General features: G+C 54.8%; 2 protein-coding genes across 6 annotated transcripts; one reads left to right on the forward strand and one right to left on the reverse strand.

Moving 5' to 3' along the window:
• Positions 1-2229: 2229 nt before the first annotated feature.
• Positions 2230-7479, forward strand: TMEM134 (transmembrane protein 134). Of its 5 annotated transcripts, none has more exons than XM_057553390.1 (8): positions 2230-2460; positions 3425-3489; positions 3873-3962; positions 4118-4194; positions 4479-4593; positions 6588-6731; positions 6947-7000; positions 7093-7479. In XM_057553390.1, the coding sequence occupies exons 1-8, from the start codon at positions 2287-2289 to the stop codon at positions 7244-7246; spliced, it is 873 nt and encodes a 290-aa protein (XP_057409373.1). In that variant the 5' UTR covers positions 2230-2286; the 3' UTR covers positions 7247-7479. The 5 variants fall into 5 exon arrangements, with proteins under 5 accessions (XP_057409373.1, XP_007171131.2, XP_007171132.2 ...); XM_007171069.2 differs by having other exon boundaries at positions 6687-6731; XM_007171070.3 differs by lacking the exon at positions 4479-4593.
• A 6683-nt stretch (positions 7480-14162) lies between these two features.
• On the reverse strand, positions 14163-17024 carry LOC103000328 (calcium-binding protein 4). The gene is made up of 6 exons (XM_007171068.2): positions 16668-17024; positions 16245-16275; positions 16021-16164; positions 14828-14937; positions 14329-14476; positions 14163-14216 (listed from the first exon to the last, which is right to left on the reverse strand). The coding sequence occupies exons 1-6, from the start codon at positions 17022-17024 to the stop codon at positions 14188-14190; spliced, it is 819 nt and encodes a 272-aa protein (XP_007171130.2). The 3' UTR covers positions 14163-14187.
• Positions 17025-18197: the final 1173 nt, after the last annotated feature.

Here is an 18197-nt window from a genome sequence, read left to right on the forward strand (position 1 = left end):
AACTGGGCAAAGGATATATGAGAATTCTCCGTACTATCTTTGAATGTTTTCTGTAAATCTAAAATTATGCCAAAATAGTTTATTTTATTATTTTTTAAATAAATTTATTTATTTATTTATATTTTATTTTTGGCTGCGTTAGGTCTTTGTTACTGCGCGCAGACCTTCTCTTGCGGTGAGCGGGGGCTACTCTTCATTGCGGTGTGCAGGTTTCTCATTGCGGTGGCTTCTCTTGTTGCGGAGCATGGGCTCTAGGCGCACGGGCTTCAGTAGTTGTGGCATGCAGGCTCAGTAGCTGTGGCTCGTGGGCTTAGTTGCTCTGCGGCATGTGGGATCTTCCCAGGCCAGGGATCGAACCTGTGTTCCCTGCATTGGCAGGTGGATTCTTAACCACTGCATCACCAGGGAAGTCCAAAATAAAGTTTATTAGATGTAAAAACCAACCAACCAAACAAACAAACAAAAAAAACGGGGCTTCTCTGCTGGCGCAGTGGTTGAGAATCTGCCTGCCAATGCAGGGGACACGGGTTTGAGCCCTGGTCTGGGAAGATCCCACATGCCACGGAGCAGCTAAACCCGTGAGCCACTATTACTGAGCTTGCGCGTCTGGAGCCTGTGCTCCGCAACAAGAGAGGCTGCGATAGTGAGAGGCCCGCGCACCGTGATGAAGAGTGGCCCCCGCTTGCCACAACTAGAGAAAGCCCTCACACAGAAACTAAGACCCAACACAGCCATAAATAAATTAATTAATTAACTTAAAAAATTATAAAAAAAAAAAAAAAAAACGAGATGCGGGTGGCAAACAGTGTTGAGTGTAAAAATGTAAAAATGTAAATAGAATGAGTTTTATACATGATACCATGTTTGTAAATTGCAAACACATCCACATACGAGCCAATGTCATGTGGAGCAGGGGGCCAGACAGAATTCAAGGCAGCCGACTGAGCACACTGATGTGGGATCTGATGAAAGGGAGGAGGAAAACGGTGAAGGGAAGGAGGGAAAATAAATTAACGTTACTCAAGAGGGGCCTTGTTCATAGTGATGATGTGTCATAAACTGAGAAGCAGGACTGACTCAGCTCTGTACACGAGGTCATAAAATGGAGTGGGTTGGGTGAGTGGAGGAGGAGGAGCACCCCTAGAGCTAGGTGGACCCGAGTTCAAATCCCAGTTCTCACTTGAAAGCATTTGGGGTTTGGGCGAAGCACTCATTCATGTGGTCCACAGATACTTACTGAGGATCTACTTAGTGCCAAACACTGTTCTGGGCACAGTGGACACAGTGGTGAATGAGACAGTGTAAAATAAGGTAATTTCAGGTAAGCGCTGTGTGATGTGAAACTGACTTTAGATTGCATAGTCAGGGACGGCTTCTCTGAGAGGTGACACTGGAGCAGGGACACCGATGATGAAAAGATCCCCCTGTGAAAGAGCAAGGTTAAGTGCTTTCCAGGCATAGAAAAAAGCACGCACGTGCAAAGACCCTGAGATGGGAACGAGCTTGGCCTGTGTGGCTGAGTGAGATGAAAGAGGGGCAGAGAGGGACTTGATGCGATTGGGAGAGGTAGGCAGGGACCAGAGCTTTGTGGGCCTTAGTCAAGAGTTCACATATTATTCTAACCACAGTGGAAAACCAAGGGATGGTTTTATGCAGAGGAGTGACTTGACAGCATACTTTAATTAAAAAAAAAAAAGTTTTATTTAAGACTAACACACAGAGGAAAAGGATCAGATGTTTTAAAAGACCACTTTGCCTGCTGCGTGGAGACAGAATTGGAGAATGCAAGCCACATAAGCTCTCTGAGCCTTTTTCCACATTTGCACGGTGGCGACAATCCCCCTCCCGTGCAGGGCCGTGGTAAGGGTGGGGAAACGGTCCCCAGGAGTCTCCTCAGCACTCAAGGAGCGGGCTGGGATGCAGTCGGCTCCAACTCGGGCCTGAAAGGTTGGCGAGTGGCAGCCCCTCCAAGCCCCTTGTACAGACCCAGGGATTGCTTCCGAGAGGCACCCGCTGTCGCTCGCCGAGGCGGCCGCTGGGCGGCGCAGCGAGCCCAGCTCGGTCCGGACGAGAGAAGGCGCGGTCACTAGTCTGCTCGGCGCTCGGCAGCTCTGGCCTGCTGAAGGCGGGGGGGGTGGGCGGGGCCGTTATGTAAGGGCGGGGCCTCGGCCAGGGCGCCGGACCGTCGAGCAACCTAGACGACGGCACGGGGCGGGGCTTGCGCGCGGGGGTGGGATCGGCGGGCGCGGATGGCGACGGTGCAGGGCGTCTGAGCGGGCCGGGGCCATGAGTGCCGCCCGGCCCCAGTTCAGCATCGATGACGCTTTCGAGCTGTCCCTGGAGGACGCGGGCCCTGGGCCCGAGTCCAGCGGGGTCGCCCGCTTCGGGCCGCTGCACTTCGAGCGCCGGGCCCGGTTCGAGGTGGCCGACGAGGACAAGCAGTCCCGGCTGCGCTACCAGGTGAACCGCCCGGCCCACCTCACCCCCCGCCTGGGTCTGGGCAGACCCCAGGCCGGACCCTGGAGAACCCCAACTCGGGAGAATCTGACTAGAGGCCTCAGCCGGAGCGGGAGGCCGCCCCCGGAGGTGGCCACTGAGCCAAATCACTGCCCAGACCTTCTCAGCTCGGATTTCGGTCCCCAGCCACTACTGGAGAGCCCAGAGCCCAGACCTGGCAGCTCGTCCCTCACCCCCAGCTGGAGATCCCAACCTGGAGTCCCCACTGATCCTGGGTACTGACCCTCCCTCCCCTTAGCACGCAGGGACGGGGAACTCTTCTGTACCTGAACCAGACTTTGTCCATATTCAGAAGGAGTCCCCTGAGCCCCAGGCCAGATAATCCAACGGGAACCAGCACCCCCTCTTCTGTTCTAAGTCCCCACCCCATCCTTCCCTCCAGAGCTGGAGGTCTCCGCTCACATGATGAGGACTTGCCCATGTCTTGGCTCCCACTAAACTGGAAATCCCCCTTTCCAGAAGACCTCCACCAACTCTAGAATCCTTTTCTTGGACACCTGAACTAGATTCCTATGCCCCAAACCTGGAAACCATTGGCCTGCCCTTCCCTGGCACCGCAAATCCAGGGCCTCCACACTGGGCCCCTGAAATACCATCCTGACAACTCCACCCTGATTCCCAAGCTTGGGAGATCTCCTGGCCCTGGGAGCCCTCAACCAGCCCCTGCTGGCTCCTCCCTGCCAAAGCCCCCAGCACCCACCTCCTACCTGGGTTTCAGTTTCTGTGAATCATCAAACCCGTTCTACGGGGAGGGCGGAGGGCAGAGGGAGCAGCTGTCAAGCGGCCAGTCAAACAGCTGTGTGTCCAGGCAAACAGCGGCGTGGGCTCGCTTTCTTCCTCTCCACCAGAGGGGAGGGAGGAAGGGCCTGAGCCCAGTAACCCTTCTGAGGCCTGTGTTCTGGAACAGAACCTGGAGAACGATGAGGATGGAGCCCAGGCCTCTCCGGAGCCGGATGGGGGAGCCAGCACCAGGTCAGGGCCAGGTGGGGACCCACCCCATACTCCTAGCCCCATGCTTCTGTCTCCTGTCCCCAGGCCCCTGCTCAGGCCTCCACCTCACCTCACTCAGCTCTCTCACATCGTGTCCTACAAGAGACTCCTACACGGGGTCCCCTGTCCTGCACCCTACCCTAGTGCCAGCCTCACCCACCCACCCCACCAGGCTCTTTATCTTGCAGAAACCCCCAGCCCTTGAATTCCTCTTCAACCCATCCCTTCTCAGTGCCCCCTATCCTGCAGGGAACACCCAGTTCCAGTCTCTGCACCATCCCCCAGGACGTCATCATGACTCCTGTCCCAAAGGGTCCCCTTGCTCACCTCCCCTTGCCCCCTCACTGGGCCCATTTGTCCTGCAGGGATTCTGGCCGAACATCCATCCGCAGCTCCCAGTGGTCCTTTAGCAACATCAGCACCAGCACTCAGCGCTCCTACAATGCCTGCTGCAGGTGAGACCCTGCCCCGCTCCTGCCACCTGGGGCCCCTGCCCCAGTACAGGCAGCCCTGACTATTTCCCCTTGGCTCTCTGGGCGGGGGATGGTGACGGGAGTGGGTGCGCCTCCTGTCGCCTCTTTCACACCCCTCCTGCTCTGCTGCCATCCAGCTGGACTCAACACCCTTTGATCCAGAAGAACCACAGGGTAGTGCTGGCCTCCTTCCTGCTCCTCCTGCTGGGGCTGGGTGAGTGCCCCCGAGGGCCCCCTGCATACCCTGCCTACCCCCATGAGGGGGGTCCACCCTCCTTTCGTTCAGGCTCTGCATCACACCCCCCTTGGCACACTGAGCCTCCCAGCATCCTGAGGAGGCAGCTGGCTGCCGTGACCCCACCCCCATTTTACAGGTTAGGAAGCTGAGGCCTTGGGAGGGGCAGGTCCAGCCTCCTGGTCACACAGCCAAGAAATCACACATAGTTGAAAATGGAACCTGGTTCCGTGCTCCAAACTTTTCTTTTTTTTTTTTTTCAGCCTGTTTAATCCATCAGGGAAGAGTAACAGCTACTATTTATTCTCTGTCTACTTCGAGCCAGGTGCAGGGCAGGCTTATTTTCCTTCCGTACAGAGGTCACACAGCAAGTGAGAGGTAGGGCCACAACCCAGAACCTATATGTAGGGGCAGTGCTCAGGGATATGCCCAGCTCAGTGGCCAGGACTGCGGAGTGCCCTGCCAGCCCAATCCACAGGGCACCTGTCACTTCCCCTCGTCTGGAGTCTGAGAGCTGACAAGGACCTCTCTCCCACCCCCAAGATACTCAAGATAGGGAAACTGAGGCCCAGAGCAGGCAGAAACCACAGCCAGCTGTTTTCTGACTCCCACGCTCCTCATTCTGTGGGGCTGAGGAGTCAGGGTCTCCAAAAGGGATCTAGGGTTGGGATCAAGGGGAGCCCCTAGGGAGGGCCCAACGGTGGCGCCTGCCCGCCCTCCTCCAGGAGGGTCAGAGTCCCCTAGCTGGAAAGCTGAGCAGCACCCTTGCTTCAGCTCTGGGTGTCTGTGTGCAGGGGAGGGAGCTGCGGCTTCCCCAGCACCTGCGAGTTGCACTGGCCACCTGCCTTATCTCATTTCATCCTCAGCACCTGACAGGGCAAGCATTATTACTATCCCAGTTCAAAAGTAAGGACACAGGGGCTTCCCTGGTGGCGCAGTGGTTGAGAGTCCGCCTGCTAATGCAGGGGACACGGGTTCGAGCCCTGGTCTGGGAAGATCCCACATGCCACGGAGCGGCTGGGCCCGTGAGCCACAACTACTGAGCCTGCGCGTCTGGAGCCTGTGCCCCGCAACGGGAGGGGCCGCGATAGTGAGAGGCCCGCGCACCGCGATGAAGAGCGGTCCCTGCACCGCGATGAAGAGTGGCCCCCACTTGCCGTAACTAGAGAAAGCCCTCGCACGAACCGAAGACCCAACACAGCCAAAAATAAAGAAATAAATAAATAAAGTAGCTATAAAAAAAAAAAAAAAAAATTCTAAAAAAAAAAAAAAAAAAAAACAAAAAAACAAAAAACAAAAGTAAGGACACAGACTCTGCAGAAGAGCCACAGCTGGGAAGTAGATGAGCTGGGATTTAAAACCACATCAGTGACGTTGCCAGGCCTGTGGGCCACCATAGCCCATAAAGGCCTTTGGCAGGAATTAGAAAAAGATGCCTCCTCTGAGTGGGCAGAGCCCACAGCCCTAAGCCAGGGTACAGGGAGTGAGTTTCAGCCCCCACTGTACCCTTTTTGAGGTGCTCTGTGCAGGGTACAAACCACACAACAGTCCATGGTGGCCCTTCAAGCCTCTGTGCTGTACGGCCCCCCATTTCCCCCCACCATCCCATCCTCTAACTGGGGACCCAGGACTCTCTCTGCGTCTGAAAAAGTGATCCAGCTATGACCACCCCAGCTTCCCCAGTGCCCACTGTCCTTAGCCAAAGTCCACATCCCTCCCCAGGGCCTACAGATCCTGCCAAACTCCTCAAGCCTGGACTCTTGCCTCTCCTGTCTCGCCAAAAACTGGAAGTTCCTAGAAAGCTCTGAGTTCCCTCCAGTCTCTGGGCCTTTGCCAGGCTGTTCCCTCCATCTGGAATACTCCTCTCCCTTTCTGCCTGTGCCATGCCCATAGCAAAGCCTCTGGAGTCAGATCACCTCCACCTTCTAAATGCAGTCCTGGGCAAGTTGCTTCCCCTCTCTGTGTCTCAGTTTCCTCTGCTGTGAAATGGGGATGGTAATACCTGTCTCAGTCAAGGTGACAATTAAATAAGGCACTGCATGTAACACACTTAGCCCAGTGCCTGGCAGCAGCTGGTAGGTGGTCGCTAAAAGGTAACTGCTACTGCTGCTGCCGTCCCTGCTCAGCTTAGATGCTACTGCCTCCACGAAGCCCTCCCTGATCCCCCAGGCTCCCGAGCTGTCTGATCACCAGGGTGGTAGCTTGGAGGTTCTTGTTGCTTGCTGCACTAGGGAAGGGCCATGGGGGCAGGGACAGACATTGCCCAGGGCCTGCCAGGTGCCCTACTCTGAAAACACAGAGCCTGGTGAACTTCCCCTGGCGGTTCTCTGCCCAGGGGACCTTCAGCTTAGGTGAGGGACACCATTCCTCAGGCCTAAGCCATGCTGGGGGTTGCGGGCGGAGGTCCCCACCCTGCCACCAGCTCCTGCCCCTGCTCCTGCCCTCACCCTCGTGGCTCCACCTGTGTGCAGTGCTGATCCTGACCGGCGTGGGACTGGAGGTGGCCCCCTCGCCAGGTGAGCGCCCCCCTCCTACCTCCGCAGGCAGCGGTCACGCCCCTCTTGTGCCCGGAGGTCCCCGGCAAGCCCTTCCACCTCCCCCAGCGCTCAGCACCCTCCCGGCAGGAAACTGCCCCTTTTACCTCGGAGAGTGAGACTTGCCCAGGCAGTGACCCCGCAGTCCCGCCCGGGAGCCTCCCTGCCCTGACCCGGCCCCTCCTCCCCTCTCGTAGGTGTCTCCACCGCCATCTTCTTCGTGCCCGGCTTCCTGTTGCTGGTCCCGGGAGGTGCGAGTGGGCGCCGGGCCGGGGCGGGACGCCGGGCGGGGCGGGGGCGGGCCCTGAGCGGGGCCCCGGCGCTGACAGACCCCGCCCTGCAGTCTACCACGTGATCTTCATCTACTGCGCGGTCAAGGGCCACCGGGGCTTCCAGTTCTTCTACCTGCCCTACTTCGAGAAGTGAGCAGGCGGCGGCGGACGGCGGGATCCATCGTCGGCGCCGAGAGGCCCAGCGCGGCCTCCTCGCGTCCCTAGGGGGCGCTCCTGGGGCCCGCGCCCCGCTTCGGTACCCTCATCTCAAGGGAAAAGCCCCTGCGGGACCCTCGAGGCCCCAGTCCCCTCAGGAGTTTGCTCCGGAAGTTTGGGGCAGTGGGCCTCGGGCCACTACCTGGGAAAGTCGCCCCTTCCCTGCTCCGTGCCTTAACTTATTCTTGGGGGACTGCTGGGTTGGTGGTGTTTTGTGCTAATAAAAGGGGTGCTTAATTCCAGCCCACAATTGCTTTTTACTTCCCACTTGCCCTGACCAGCCCATCAGCCTGGCCACAGCCCCCTTCTGAAAAGGCTGAGGAAAGGACCGACCCTGGCGCTGAAGGGCTCTAGGACTGTCCATCTCCCCATGGTACACATGACAGTCCTGATGCTCCACGACTTGCCCAAGGTCACACAGCATGTCAGGGGCAGAGCTGGGCCTGGGGCTCTTCTACCCTGCAAGCCTGGAGAAGACTCCCAGCCCTTGACAGAGTCAGTCCTGCCCCTGTCTCCACTCAGAGAGGCAGCATTGGTGCCTCCCCTGGCGGCCCTGGCCAAGGGCACTCAGATGACACAGGCCTGGGGCCTGGAGGCTGGTATCCTGGTTCCAGCCTGGCTCTGGGGCCCTGGGCTGCCACAGCCGGCTCCGAATGTGGGCCACCAGGACAAAGCAGCCCAGCCTCCTCCACCCACTGCCCTACTTCCCAGGCCCAGAGGTTGGGAGAAGTAGGGGTCAAAGGACATAGGAAGCAGGGCATGTATAACAGAAAACCTCAGTGATCAAAGACTCTTAGAACCACAGAACATTGGAAACAGACCACTACAGAATTTTGGAAGGTCCAAGCATCTCAGGATCTCAACAACCAGGAAACAGAATCTTTGAGAACCCTGCAATCTGAGGTCATAATAGCTACCATGTATCAGATTCTTAGAAGGCGCCGCGTCATGTGCCAGGCACTTGACACAGGTTCTTTCTGGTCACCCTCCTTACAAACTGAGGCTCAGAGAGACTGGCTTGGCCGAGGGCAGAGTGAGGAACACAACCCAGGGCTTCTGTGACTCAGAGGGGCGTGGGGGTTAGCAAGCTGGCCTGGTCCCCAGCTGACCAACTGAGGGGCTGGCCGAATGAATGTGGGCCTCGGAGACCCTGTTCATGTACTTCGTGTTTACAGTCTGACGCCCCCAGTGAAACGCGAGTGCCATTAAGGTATTTGGCCTCCACTGTATCTGCAGCGGCCAGGACAGTGCCTTTAGATTTCTGTGATTTTGTTGAAAGAATGAGCACCCAGACCCCTGCTCTTGCTCCTGATCTCCCGGCCCACCCAGACTTCCCACCCTCAGCCACCAATCAAGGCACTTTTGGGGGTACCAGTTAAATGCAGGAACTCCTAAATGAGTGATTCTCAAATTAGCTGGGGGTAAAGGACCAGTTTTCATTTCTAATGCAACATGGACCAATACTTTTGTAAGGTAAAATGAAAACTAAAAAAGTGAAATAAAAGAACAAAGATACAGAATATAAGCCCACAGTTTGTATTATCAGATTAATCAGACATAAAATTACATTTCAATAGATAAAATCAGAACAAACATGGAAAAAAGAAAAATTATGAACACCATTCACTGAAAGTGGGCAAATTAGCAATTAACATAGAGTTGCTACTACACTCATAACTTTCTGTCACTTCACAGTCTTAGCCAAACAGCAAGTGATCCCAGAAGTGGTGATTCTCCATATTATAAGACTATCTCAGGGATCAGCAAGCTATACCCCACAGGCCCAATATAGCCACCAAGCTAATAATGGTTTTCACATTTTAGTAATGGTTGGGATAAAAGTCAAAGGATAATAAGCTTTTGTGACACAAAAAAGTTTATAGAATTCAAATTTTGATGTCAGTAAGTCAAGTTTAATTAATTATTATTTATCGAATTTCCAACACAGCCACACTCTGTATTGACTTTGGCTGCTCAGCCATACAAACTACTACAGCAGAGCAACAGAAACCATATGGTCCCCAAAGCCTAAAATCTTTACTATCTGATCCTTCAGAGAAAAAGTTTGCCAACCCTTGGTCCATATGAACATGTGGACAGAACACTGAATCGCAACGTTTAAAGTTTTAATGTGACCAATGTGCTTGATTTTTGCTGGTGAATTTATGTAATCCAAGTTGGATTGACAGCAACGCCATCCTCAGGAAATGATGAATACCCAAATTCTAAATATGATTTATTTTTAGTTGGAAAAGGCATTAATAGTTGCGCACAGATTAAGAACATTAGATTTCCTTAGTGAATTGTGACTCAATTTATCCCTGATGCTCTTTGCCCCATAGCCCATTTTGTCTGATATGCCTGTAGTTATACTAGCTTTCTTTTGGTTAATTCTCTCCTAGTTAGTCTTTTTTTTCCAAGCCATCACTTTCAGCCCTTCAGTTGTCATTATGCTTTGAATGTGTCCTTTTTTTTTTTTTTTAATTTATATTTTATTTTTAGCTGCGTTTTGCTGCACGCGGGCTTCCTCTAGTTGCGGCGAGCGGGGGCTACTCTTCGTTGCGGTGCGCGGGCTTCTCATTGCGGTGGCTTCTCTTGTTGCGGAGCATAGGCTCTAGGTACGCGGGCTTCAGCAGTTGTGGCTCGCGGGCTCAGTAGTTGTGGCCCGTGGGCTCTAGAGCGCAGGCTCAGTAGTTGTGGCACACGGGCTTAGTTGCTCCGTGGCATGTGAGATCTTCCTGGACCAGGGCTCGAACCTGTGTCCCCTGCATTGGCAGGCGGATTCTTAACCACTACGCCACCAGGGAAGTCCTGAATGTGTCTCTTATATGTGCACTTAGCTGTGGGGAAGAGCCTGGTATCTGCCTTTTTTTAAATATATATAGATTATTTATTTATTTATTTATTGGCTGCGTTGGGTCTTCGTTGCCGTGTGCGGGCTTTTCTCTAGTTGCAGTGAGCGGGGGCTACTCTTCATTGCAGTGCGCAGGCTTCTCATTGCGGTGGCTTCTCTTGTTGCGAAGCACAGGCTCTACGCAGGCAGGCTTCAGTAGTTGTGGCACGTGGGCTCAGTAGTTGTGGCTCACGGGCTCTAGAGTGCAGGCTCAGTAGTTGTGGCGCACGGGCTTAGCTGCTCCGCGGCATGTGAGATCTTCCCGGACCAGGGCTCAAACCCATGTCCCCTGCGTTGGCAGGCGGATTCTTAACCACTGCGCCACCAGGGAAGTCCTGGTATCTGCCTTTTGAAATCTGCTCTCTGCCCTTGTAGTAAAAGAACCTCTAGTTTCTAGCTGGGCACAAGGTCACCCAAAATAAAGACTGCATTTCCCAGCATCCTTTGCAACTATGCGTACCAGGTGGGGAGCCCTGCCTAATGGGGTATAAGTGGTTCATGCTCTTTGCCCCCTTTCTTCTTTGTTCCTGCCTCCAGCCTGCCAGCTGGGAAACAAACAAACATGGCTACACCCTCAGAATGGCAGAGCAGCCAGCAGAAGGAGCCTGAGTCCCTGAAGACCATACAGCTGGATTTCACCTAAGACTCTTCCTGTGGGGGAAATAAACTTCCATCCAGTTTAAAGCATTGTTATTTGGGGTCTCCATCACTTACAGGGAGCCCAATCTAATACTGATATTTTCTTCTGGGACTGAAACTCTGACTTTCAACCAGAAAACTTAATCTGCCTACATTTATTGTAATTTTTAAAATAAATTTATTTACTTATTTTTGGCTGCGTTGGGTCTTCATTGCTGCGCTCAAGCTTTTCTCTAGTTGCGGTGAGCGGGGGCTACTCTTCGTTGTGGTGCGCAGGCTTCTCATTGCAGTGGCTTCTCTTGTTGCGGAGCATGGGCTCTAGGCATGCGGGCTTCAGTGGTTGCAGCACACAGCCTCAGTGGTTGTGGCTCGCGGGCTCTAGAGCACAGGCTCAGTAGTTGTGGCTCACGGGCTTAGTTGCTCCGTGGTATGTGGGAGCTTCCCAGACCAGGCCTCAAACCTGTGCCCCCTGCATTGGCAGGCGGATTCTTAACCACTGAGCCACCAGGGAAGCACTGTTTTGTTTTGTTTTAAGGATTATTTCTACCTTGTGTTTTAATGTTTTCTGTAGACTTTGTTTTTCTTTGCTTTTTTTCCTCTTTCCCAGCCTTCTGCTAGCTTAATCAGGAATTCTTCACTTTCTCCCCTTTCCTCCTCTGTTGATTTGACTATCGAGAATGGAACATTCTATCTCTATTTCTGTTATATTAATGGTTACCCTTACATGATTAACAAAATCTAAAGTTAATCAATGAATCTGTCCTCCTCTAGGAAAAACAAGCATATCTAGAGTATCTCTTCCCATCTTCCATTTTATTTTTGTCTATTATTTTTTTTATTCCCTCCTGGTTTTTAAAATCCCCCAAATTATTTTTTTATAGTTAATGCTTCTTTAGGTCTACCAATATGTTTACTGATTTCTCTCCTATTATTTAGTACATACTCTGCCTTCAATTTCCTTCCCACTAAAGCCATCCCTTCAACAAGAGTTTGTGGGTGGGAAACCCTTTCAGCCTGTGTTTGCTGAAAAAAGTTTATATTTCATCTTCATTCTTGAATAAGATGAGCTAAGTACAGGCTTCTCAGTTGGCATTTTTTTTTCCTCTGCACGTTGAACAATTTATTCCATTTTCCTCTTGCATCTGTTGTTGTCAATGAAAAAAGTCTTTGGAGAGTCTAATTGCTAATCCTTGGTAAGTAATCTGACTTCTCTCTCGAGCTGTTTACAAGATTTTCTTTTTGTATTCTGCAGTTTCACTGGCATGCATCTAGATATACATTTACTTTTTTAAAAAAAAAATTTATTTATTTATTTATTTATTTTTGGCTGCGTTGGTGTTTGTTGCTGCGCGTGGGCTTTCTCTAGCTGCGGTGAGCGGGGGCTACTCTTCGTTGCGGTGTGCGGGCTTCTCATTGCAGTGACTTCTCTTGTTGCGAAGCACGGGCTCTAGGCACGCAGGCTTCAGTAGTTGTGGCGCACGGGCTTAGTTGTTCTGTGGTGTGTGGGATCTTCCTGGACCAGGGATCGAATCCATGTCCCCCGCATCGGCAGGCAGATTCTTAACCACTGCACCACCAGGGAAGTCCCTATACATTTACTTTTATATATCCTTCTCTGGCTCCAACGTGCTCCTTCAATCTGGACTCTTGCCTTTGTGGAATTCTTTTTATTTATTTATTTATTTTGGGCTGTGTTGGGTCTTTGTTGCTGCACGCGGGCTTTCTCTAGTTGCGGAGAGCAGGGGCTACTCTTTGTTGTGGTTTGCAGGCTTCTCATCATGGTGGCTTCTCTTGTTGCGGGCACGGGCTCTAGGCGTGGGGGCTTCAGTAGTTGTGGCACGCAGGCTCAGTAGTTGCGGCATGCAGGCTCTAGAGCGCAGGCTCAGTAGTTGTGGTGCACGGGCTTAGTTGCTCCACAGCATGTGAGATCTTCCTGGACCAGGGATCGAACCCGTGTCCCCTACATTGGCAGGCAGATTCTTAAACACTGTGCCACCAGGGAAGTCCCTCTTTGTGGAAGTCTTTATGGAAGTTTTTCAATCATCATCTCTTTAAATATTGCCTCATGCCTGTTCTCTACATTTTCTTCTTCTGAGACTCCTAATGACTTTTAACTACTCTTTAATATTTTCTGTCTTTCGTTCCTCAATGCTACCTTATGGGTGATTTCTCATATATAGCTTCCAGTTCATTAATCTTTTGTTAAATTGTGTCCAATATGCTGTTTACTTTACCCCTTGAATTTTTTTCATTCCAATGGCTATATCCTCTAGTTTTAGAAGTTCTTTTGGGTTATTTTTTTAAATCTTTCTGTTCTGTTTTCGTACCATCCTGTTACTGATAACGGTCTCCTTTCTTTCACCTCAGTTTTTTCTCTTTGTTTGTTTGTTTTTGCGTTTCCCTAATGGCCTCTTTTACATTGTTTTATGATTTACACTTTGGGTGCTGACTCTTCTGTTTACTGCGTCTGCCTGGTCTCCCTCGTGGTGATTTGTTTCCTTATGTGATTTGTAATTTTTTGTCATGAGTTCATCTTCAGAAGTGACGGAGTTGTTTGGGTTTTTTTTAAGTCCTATGTGCCCTGGGTTGAAAGAGTGCCTTTCTCAGCAGTTTTTTCCTATTTCTTCTGCTTTGCACACCACAGAGATAGACTGCACTCCTGCTTGATGTGCAGACCTGAGTTGCAGGTTCACTGGGGTAACTTTTTCCACTCAAGGTCCTGAACATCTGTACCTCGTCACTTTCTCAGGCTGGTGGGTGGAGGTATATTTTGGTCACCTTTTCAAGAACAGGGTAGCCTGTTGAGACGCTGGATTGTACTGACGTCATGTCCTGCTCCCCAGCCTCTTACAGGTCTTTTGTCCCTCCTGGGTGTCAGAGCCCCAGCTCCTGAACCTCTCCACCTCTGAAGCCCCCATGGCATCTGCTCCTTCCCACCACCCAGCTTTGGGTTCTCTCTTTGTCTTTGGTACCCGGGGTCATCCCTCTCTTTCACGTTCAGCTTTAAATAAAAACAAAACCCAAAACATTTCCACATATAAAGAGTGGGAGGTGTGTCCAGCCACCTTCTCAATTCACCATGTTACCAGAACCAACCCCTACACTGCCCCGTCTTTGAATGCTGCCAGTGCCGGGGAGCTCCCTACCTCCCAAGGGGCTGGAGAGATTCAAATCTTGCTCACACCGGGGAATGATGGGCGGTTGAGGGCAGGTTTCCTCCAGGCAGCTCGGGTGGAAGGGAGGTGAGGATGAGGGTGGGCAGGTGACATCACAAGCCAACTCTCCAGCCAGAGGTTATCAGGAGCAGAAGCCTGGGGCTGCTGGGTTTCTTTCATCCTGGGGCCTTGTAGGGTGGGTGTGCAGCGTGAACCTTGCTGGCGTCTGGGGCCAGAGGGGCAGCAGTCTCCCTCCTGGAGACTCAGTGGGTAGAAAGCATCATCACAAACTCTGCGGGGGAGAAGGGGCGGGGCTTGGGCCAGTCCAGGTCAGCCACGCCAGGAGGCACTGAGCTCAGCCTGGGAGCCGGAGGGATGGGCGTTTGTCTCGGTAGGAGACTCACCATCGAAGTCTACGGTGCCGTCCCCATTGAGGTCCACTTCTCGGAGCATCTCGTCCAGCTCAGGACCCACCAGTGGCTCCCCCAGCAGAGCCGGTGCTGCCTGTCGCAGCTCTGCCACCGTGATTCGCCCATCCCTGTCCCTGTCAAACTGGTATTCCAGCAGGGCTCAGCCCTTCCTACCCAAAGCTGCCTCTGCCTGTACCCGCCTCCACCTTGCCACATCCTGTGCCTGGACGCCCACACCATCGTCCGTCCACACGCTCCTCCTCCTCCCAGGCTGAGGCCGTGAGCTCCCTGCCCCAGGAGGTCTCCCTGGGTGGACCCCCAGCTGGGAGTGAGCCAAACCCTCTCCGACCCCTCCCCAGCCCTAGTCCCACCAGCTGCAGGGCTTGGGGCCTCCAGAGGCTGAGGCTCCCAGTCTCCCCTGGCCTCCTGTGGGGAGAGGCCAGTAAGGATGCCGCCCAGCCACCCCCCCACCGCCCATCTGGACGCTCCACACCTCGCGGAAGGCGATGCGCAGCTCCCGCATCCCCAGCATGTGCGCCGTCTCCTCCCTCAGCTTCGGGCCCATCATCTCCACAAACTCCTCGAAGTCCACGCGGCCACCCACTGCGGACCCAGGCAGAGGGTCACAGTGGTGAGGGCTGGGGTCCAAGGAGGGGCGTCACAAGGGCCAGCCCCTCCCCGGCTCTGCATCCAGGAAGGACACCGGTGTCCACGTCCCTGGGCGGGGGTGGGGGGGGGGGTAGGGGGCTACAGCCTGGGTCTCCGATGGGGGCAAAGTGCTCAGGTGTTCTCAGTGAAGCACCGGGTGTGGGGGAAAGAGACCAGGCTATGCAACCAGACAGGCCCAGGTTCAAAGCCTCCTGGCTCTGCCACTGATGGTGTGGCCTTGGGGGACTTACTGAGCCTCCCTCCTCATCCGGGGACAGGGTGCTGATGGGGCTGGGGTTCATGACTGTAAAGTGCCAGAACCCCATAGGCGGCAGCAAAGACCCCTAAGAAGCATCCCCAGGTTGTCCCTGGATTCTAAGATGCTGTCAATCATAAAAAGCACCAATGGTCAACTGACAGCTTTGGGGAAAAGAAAGAAGCATGACACGAAAATATTCACATCAATTGTAAATCACATCCCATTTTGGAAACTGTAAAGAAAAAGAAAATGCAAGAGTCCTGGGATGAAAGGAATCTGATATTTGACAAATCGGCTAATGATAATCACACAAGGGCAGCCCATCAGACATTTAATCGCAAGGAATGGCCAGGGTTCTGTCACGCTCGGCCTCACAGAACCTCAGGAGGCTCTCTTCAGGAGCCTCGGGAGGGTCAGAGAGAGAGAGAGACAGAGACAGCCCTGGTGGCTGGTACCAGCACGGACCACTTTACCTCAGTCAGAGACGGGGATCCTCGACCTGAGCCCCAAGGGGCTCTCTTGGGTCACCCGGTGCCTTCCTTGTCACCCTCGACCCCTGTGCCCCGGCGCCAGTGTCAAACTGTCCTGGAAACTGTTACCCCCTCACGCCACCGTCACCGGGGCCTCACCCCACAGCCACCTCCCACCACCTCTCGTTCCCCTGAACCACGAGGCCGGGAGAGGACCCGGGCTGCAAAGCCAGATGGCTCGGCCGTCCCGCCCCTCCCTGCCCCTCCCCGCCCCTCCCCGCCCCCAGGCAGGTGTGGTCAAGCACTGACTTCGCATCTTGACATGCTGGGAGACCTCGATGAGCTCCATCTCCGTGGGCATGTAGCCCAGTGTCCGCATGCACTCGCCCAGGTCCCGGTAGCCGATGTAGCCATCGCTGTCCGTGTCAAACTCCTCGAAGGCAGCCTGAAGCTCTGCAGGGGAGGGAGGTCAGGCGCAGGCAGCCAGGCTCTGGGACACCTCCCACCCGCCGCTGCCAGCAAGGGCCACTCACCATCCAGCTCCTCGGGGCCCAGCTCGCGGTCCTGCAGGGGCATAGTCCGGCATGTCCCTGGGGCCGGCCAGGGCTCTGGCCGTACTTCCTCCTCCAGCCCCAGCCCACACTGGCCTGGGCAGGGCCCATCCCACAAGGGCAGGAGAAGGCAGCTGAAGTCCCGCGGGCCCCAGGAGAAGAGATGACCCCCTTCCTGCTCCTGGGGCCCCACGCTGCCACAGATCTCTGGGTTTGGGGTCTAGCTCCGCCCACTGCCCAGGCCACCCCCAAACTGCAGAAACTCTACCCCCTCAGCCCAGGCTCCTGAGTCTGGAGCAGAAAGTGGAGGAGGCCTGAGTATAAGGGGCAGGGTGAGCTGAGCCTGAGCCCATGAGCCCCAACCTCACCCCCAGGCCCCCCAGCCCTGCCCCAGCCCCACCTGACCTTCCCAAAGATGCGGTTGAGCAGGGTCCCGTATGTCCTCTGAGCAGGATCGTGCTGGGGGGCAGGACGATGCCGGTGGGACTGGCGACGAGAGGCTGGCCCCTCCTGCCCGTCTCCAGTCCCGGAGGGGTTCTTGCTGCTCCCCAGGGCCTTGGGGCCCTGCGTGAGGGTCTGCTCCCCAGAGCTGCCAGTGCCCTTCCGGGACCCTCGGAGTCCCTTCGCCCTCTTGCTGCTCCTCCTCCTGGTCAAGGGGAGCCCCTCAGCACCGCTACTGGAAGCCGTGACCCCCACAGGGGGCTTCCGGGGTCCGGGGGGCGGGTCTGGGCCATGCTGCCCCCTCACCTGCTCTGTGGCCATGCGGAGAGGGGTGACAGGGCTCAGAGGTGCAGCACCAGCGTGCACTCCTGCCTCTCCGGACCCATAAAGCTGCTTATGCACCCGCAGCCTGAGAGCTGATGGCCAGGGATCGGGCCCTGAGGGGGATTAGGGTAAGTGAGGCAGGCAGCCCAGGCCCTAATCCCAGCCCTCTGCCTGGGGGTGGCCAAGGCAGAGCCAGATGGGTCAGGGGAATCATCCTCAGCAACACAGCGTGCCAGGACATGTTGGCTGCAGTGAGCTTTGAGCGCCAGCTCTGCCGCTTATGAGCTGGGAGATCCAGCAAATTCACTTCTCTAAGCCTCAGTTGCCTCATCTATAAAACGGAGGCAATATTGCTGAAGCATCAAAGTCAGCCCAGTTGTATGAGATAGGCAGGATTTAGCTAAGAGAGGACACGGAGAGGCATCTCAAGCAGGAGGAAGAGTGTGGGCAAAGGCTGGGAGGTGGGAAAGGAGAGGATGAGTTGCCCACCGCGGCCCCCACGTGGGCGACATCCTGGCCGGAGCAGAGGGTATGTGAAATTCAGGAAGAGAGGCCAGACCATAGAGGCCTTGAATCACAGATGATTGAGGGTCATGGGGGTGACCTCGGAGGAGGTGGACCCTGGGGGAACCCAGAGCCTGCCCTGAGCTGGAGGAGCCTAGGGCAAGGGGTTTCAGCCATCTGGCCCTGTCAGGAATAGGGGGGCCTGGCTGGTCACTTGGCCTTACTGGGCTGGGGTTAGGGTTTCCCGGCGAGCAGCCCCATGAATGATTGATGTCCTCCCAGCTTGGGTTTCACACCGGCCGCCTTAGTGCCGCCGGGCGCCACGCATCAGGCCCCGGTGTGGGGCCGTGCGGACGGCCGGACCTCTGGGGAGGCAGGCACGCCCTGCTCCTTCCAGCCAGCAGCCTGCACCTTACAGGTAAGCCAGGCCTCACCAGCCGGGCCCAAGGGGAGCCCAGGGCTCTGATCCAGTAGGGGCTGGAGCTTGCAGAGTGGGGTCTGCCTGAGTAAGGGCCCTGGAGGTGGGGAGACAAGCAGGCTAAAAGATCAAGTGGCTGGAGCCATGGGCCACGTGGCAGGATCCAGTCTTTCCTGGACATCTAGTTTCTCCACCCTCAGAGGGAACCACCCTCCCCCATCTAGGGAAGGTGGGGTGAGGGCAGCGAG

This window comes from Balaenoptera acutorostrata, chromosome 9 (genome assembly GCF_949987535.1).
Source record: "Balaenoptera acutorostrata chromosome 9, mBalAcu1.1, whole genome shotgun sequence".
NCBI lineage: Eukaryota > Metazoa > Chordata > Mammalia > Artiodactyla > Balaenopteridae > Balaenoptera > Balaenoptera acutorostrata.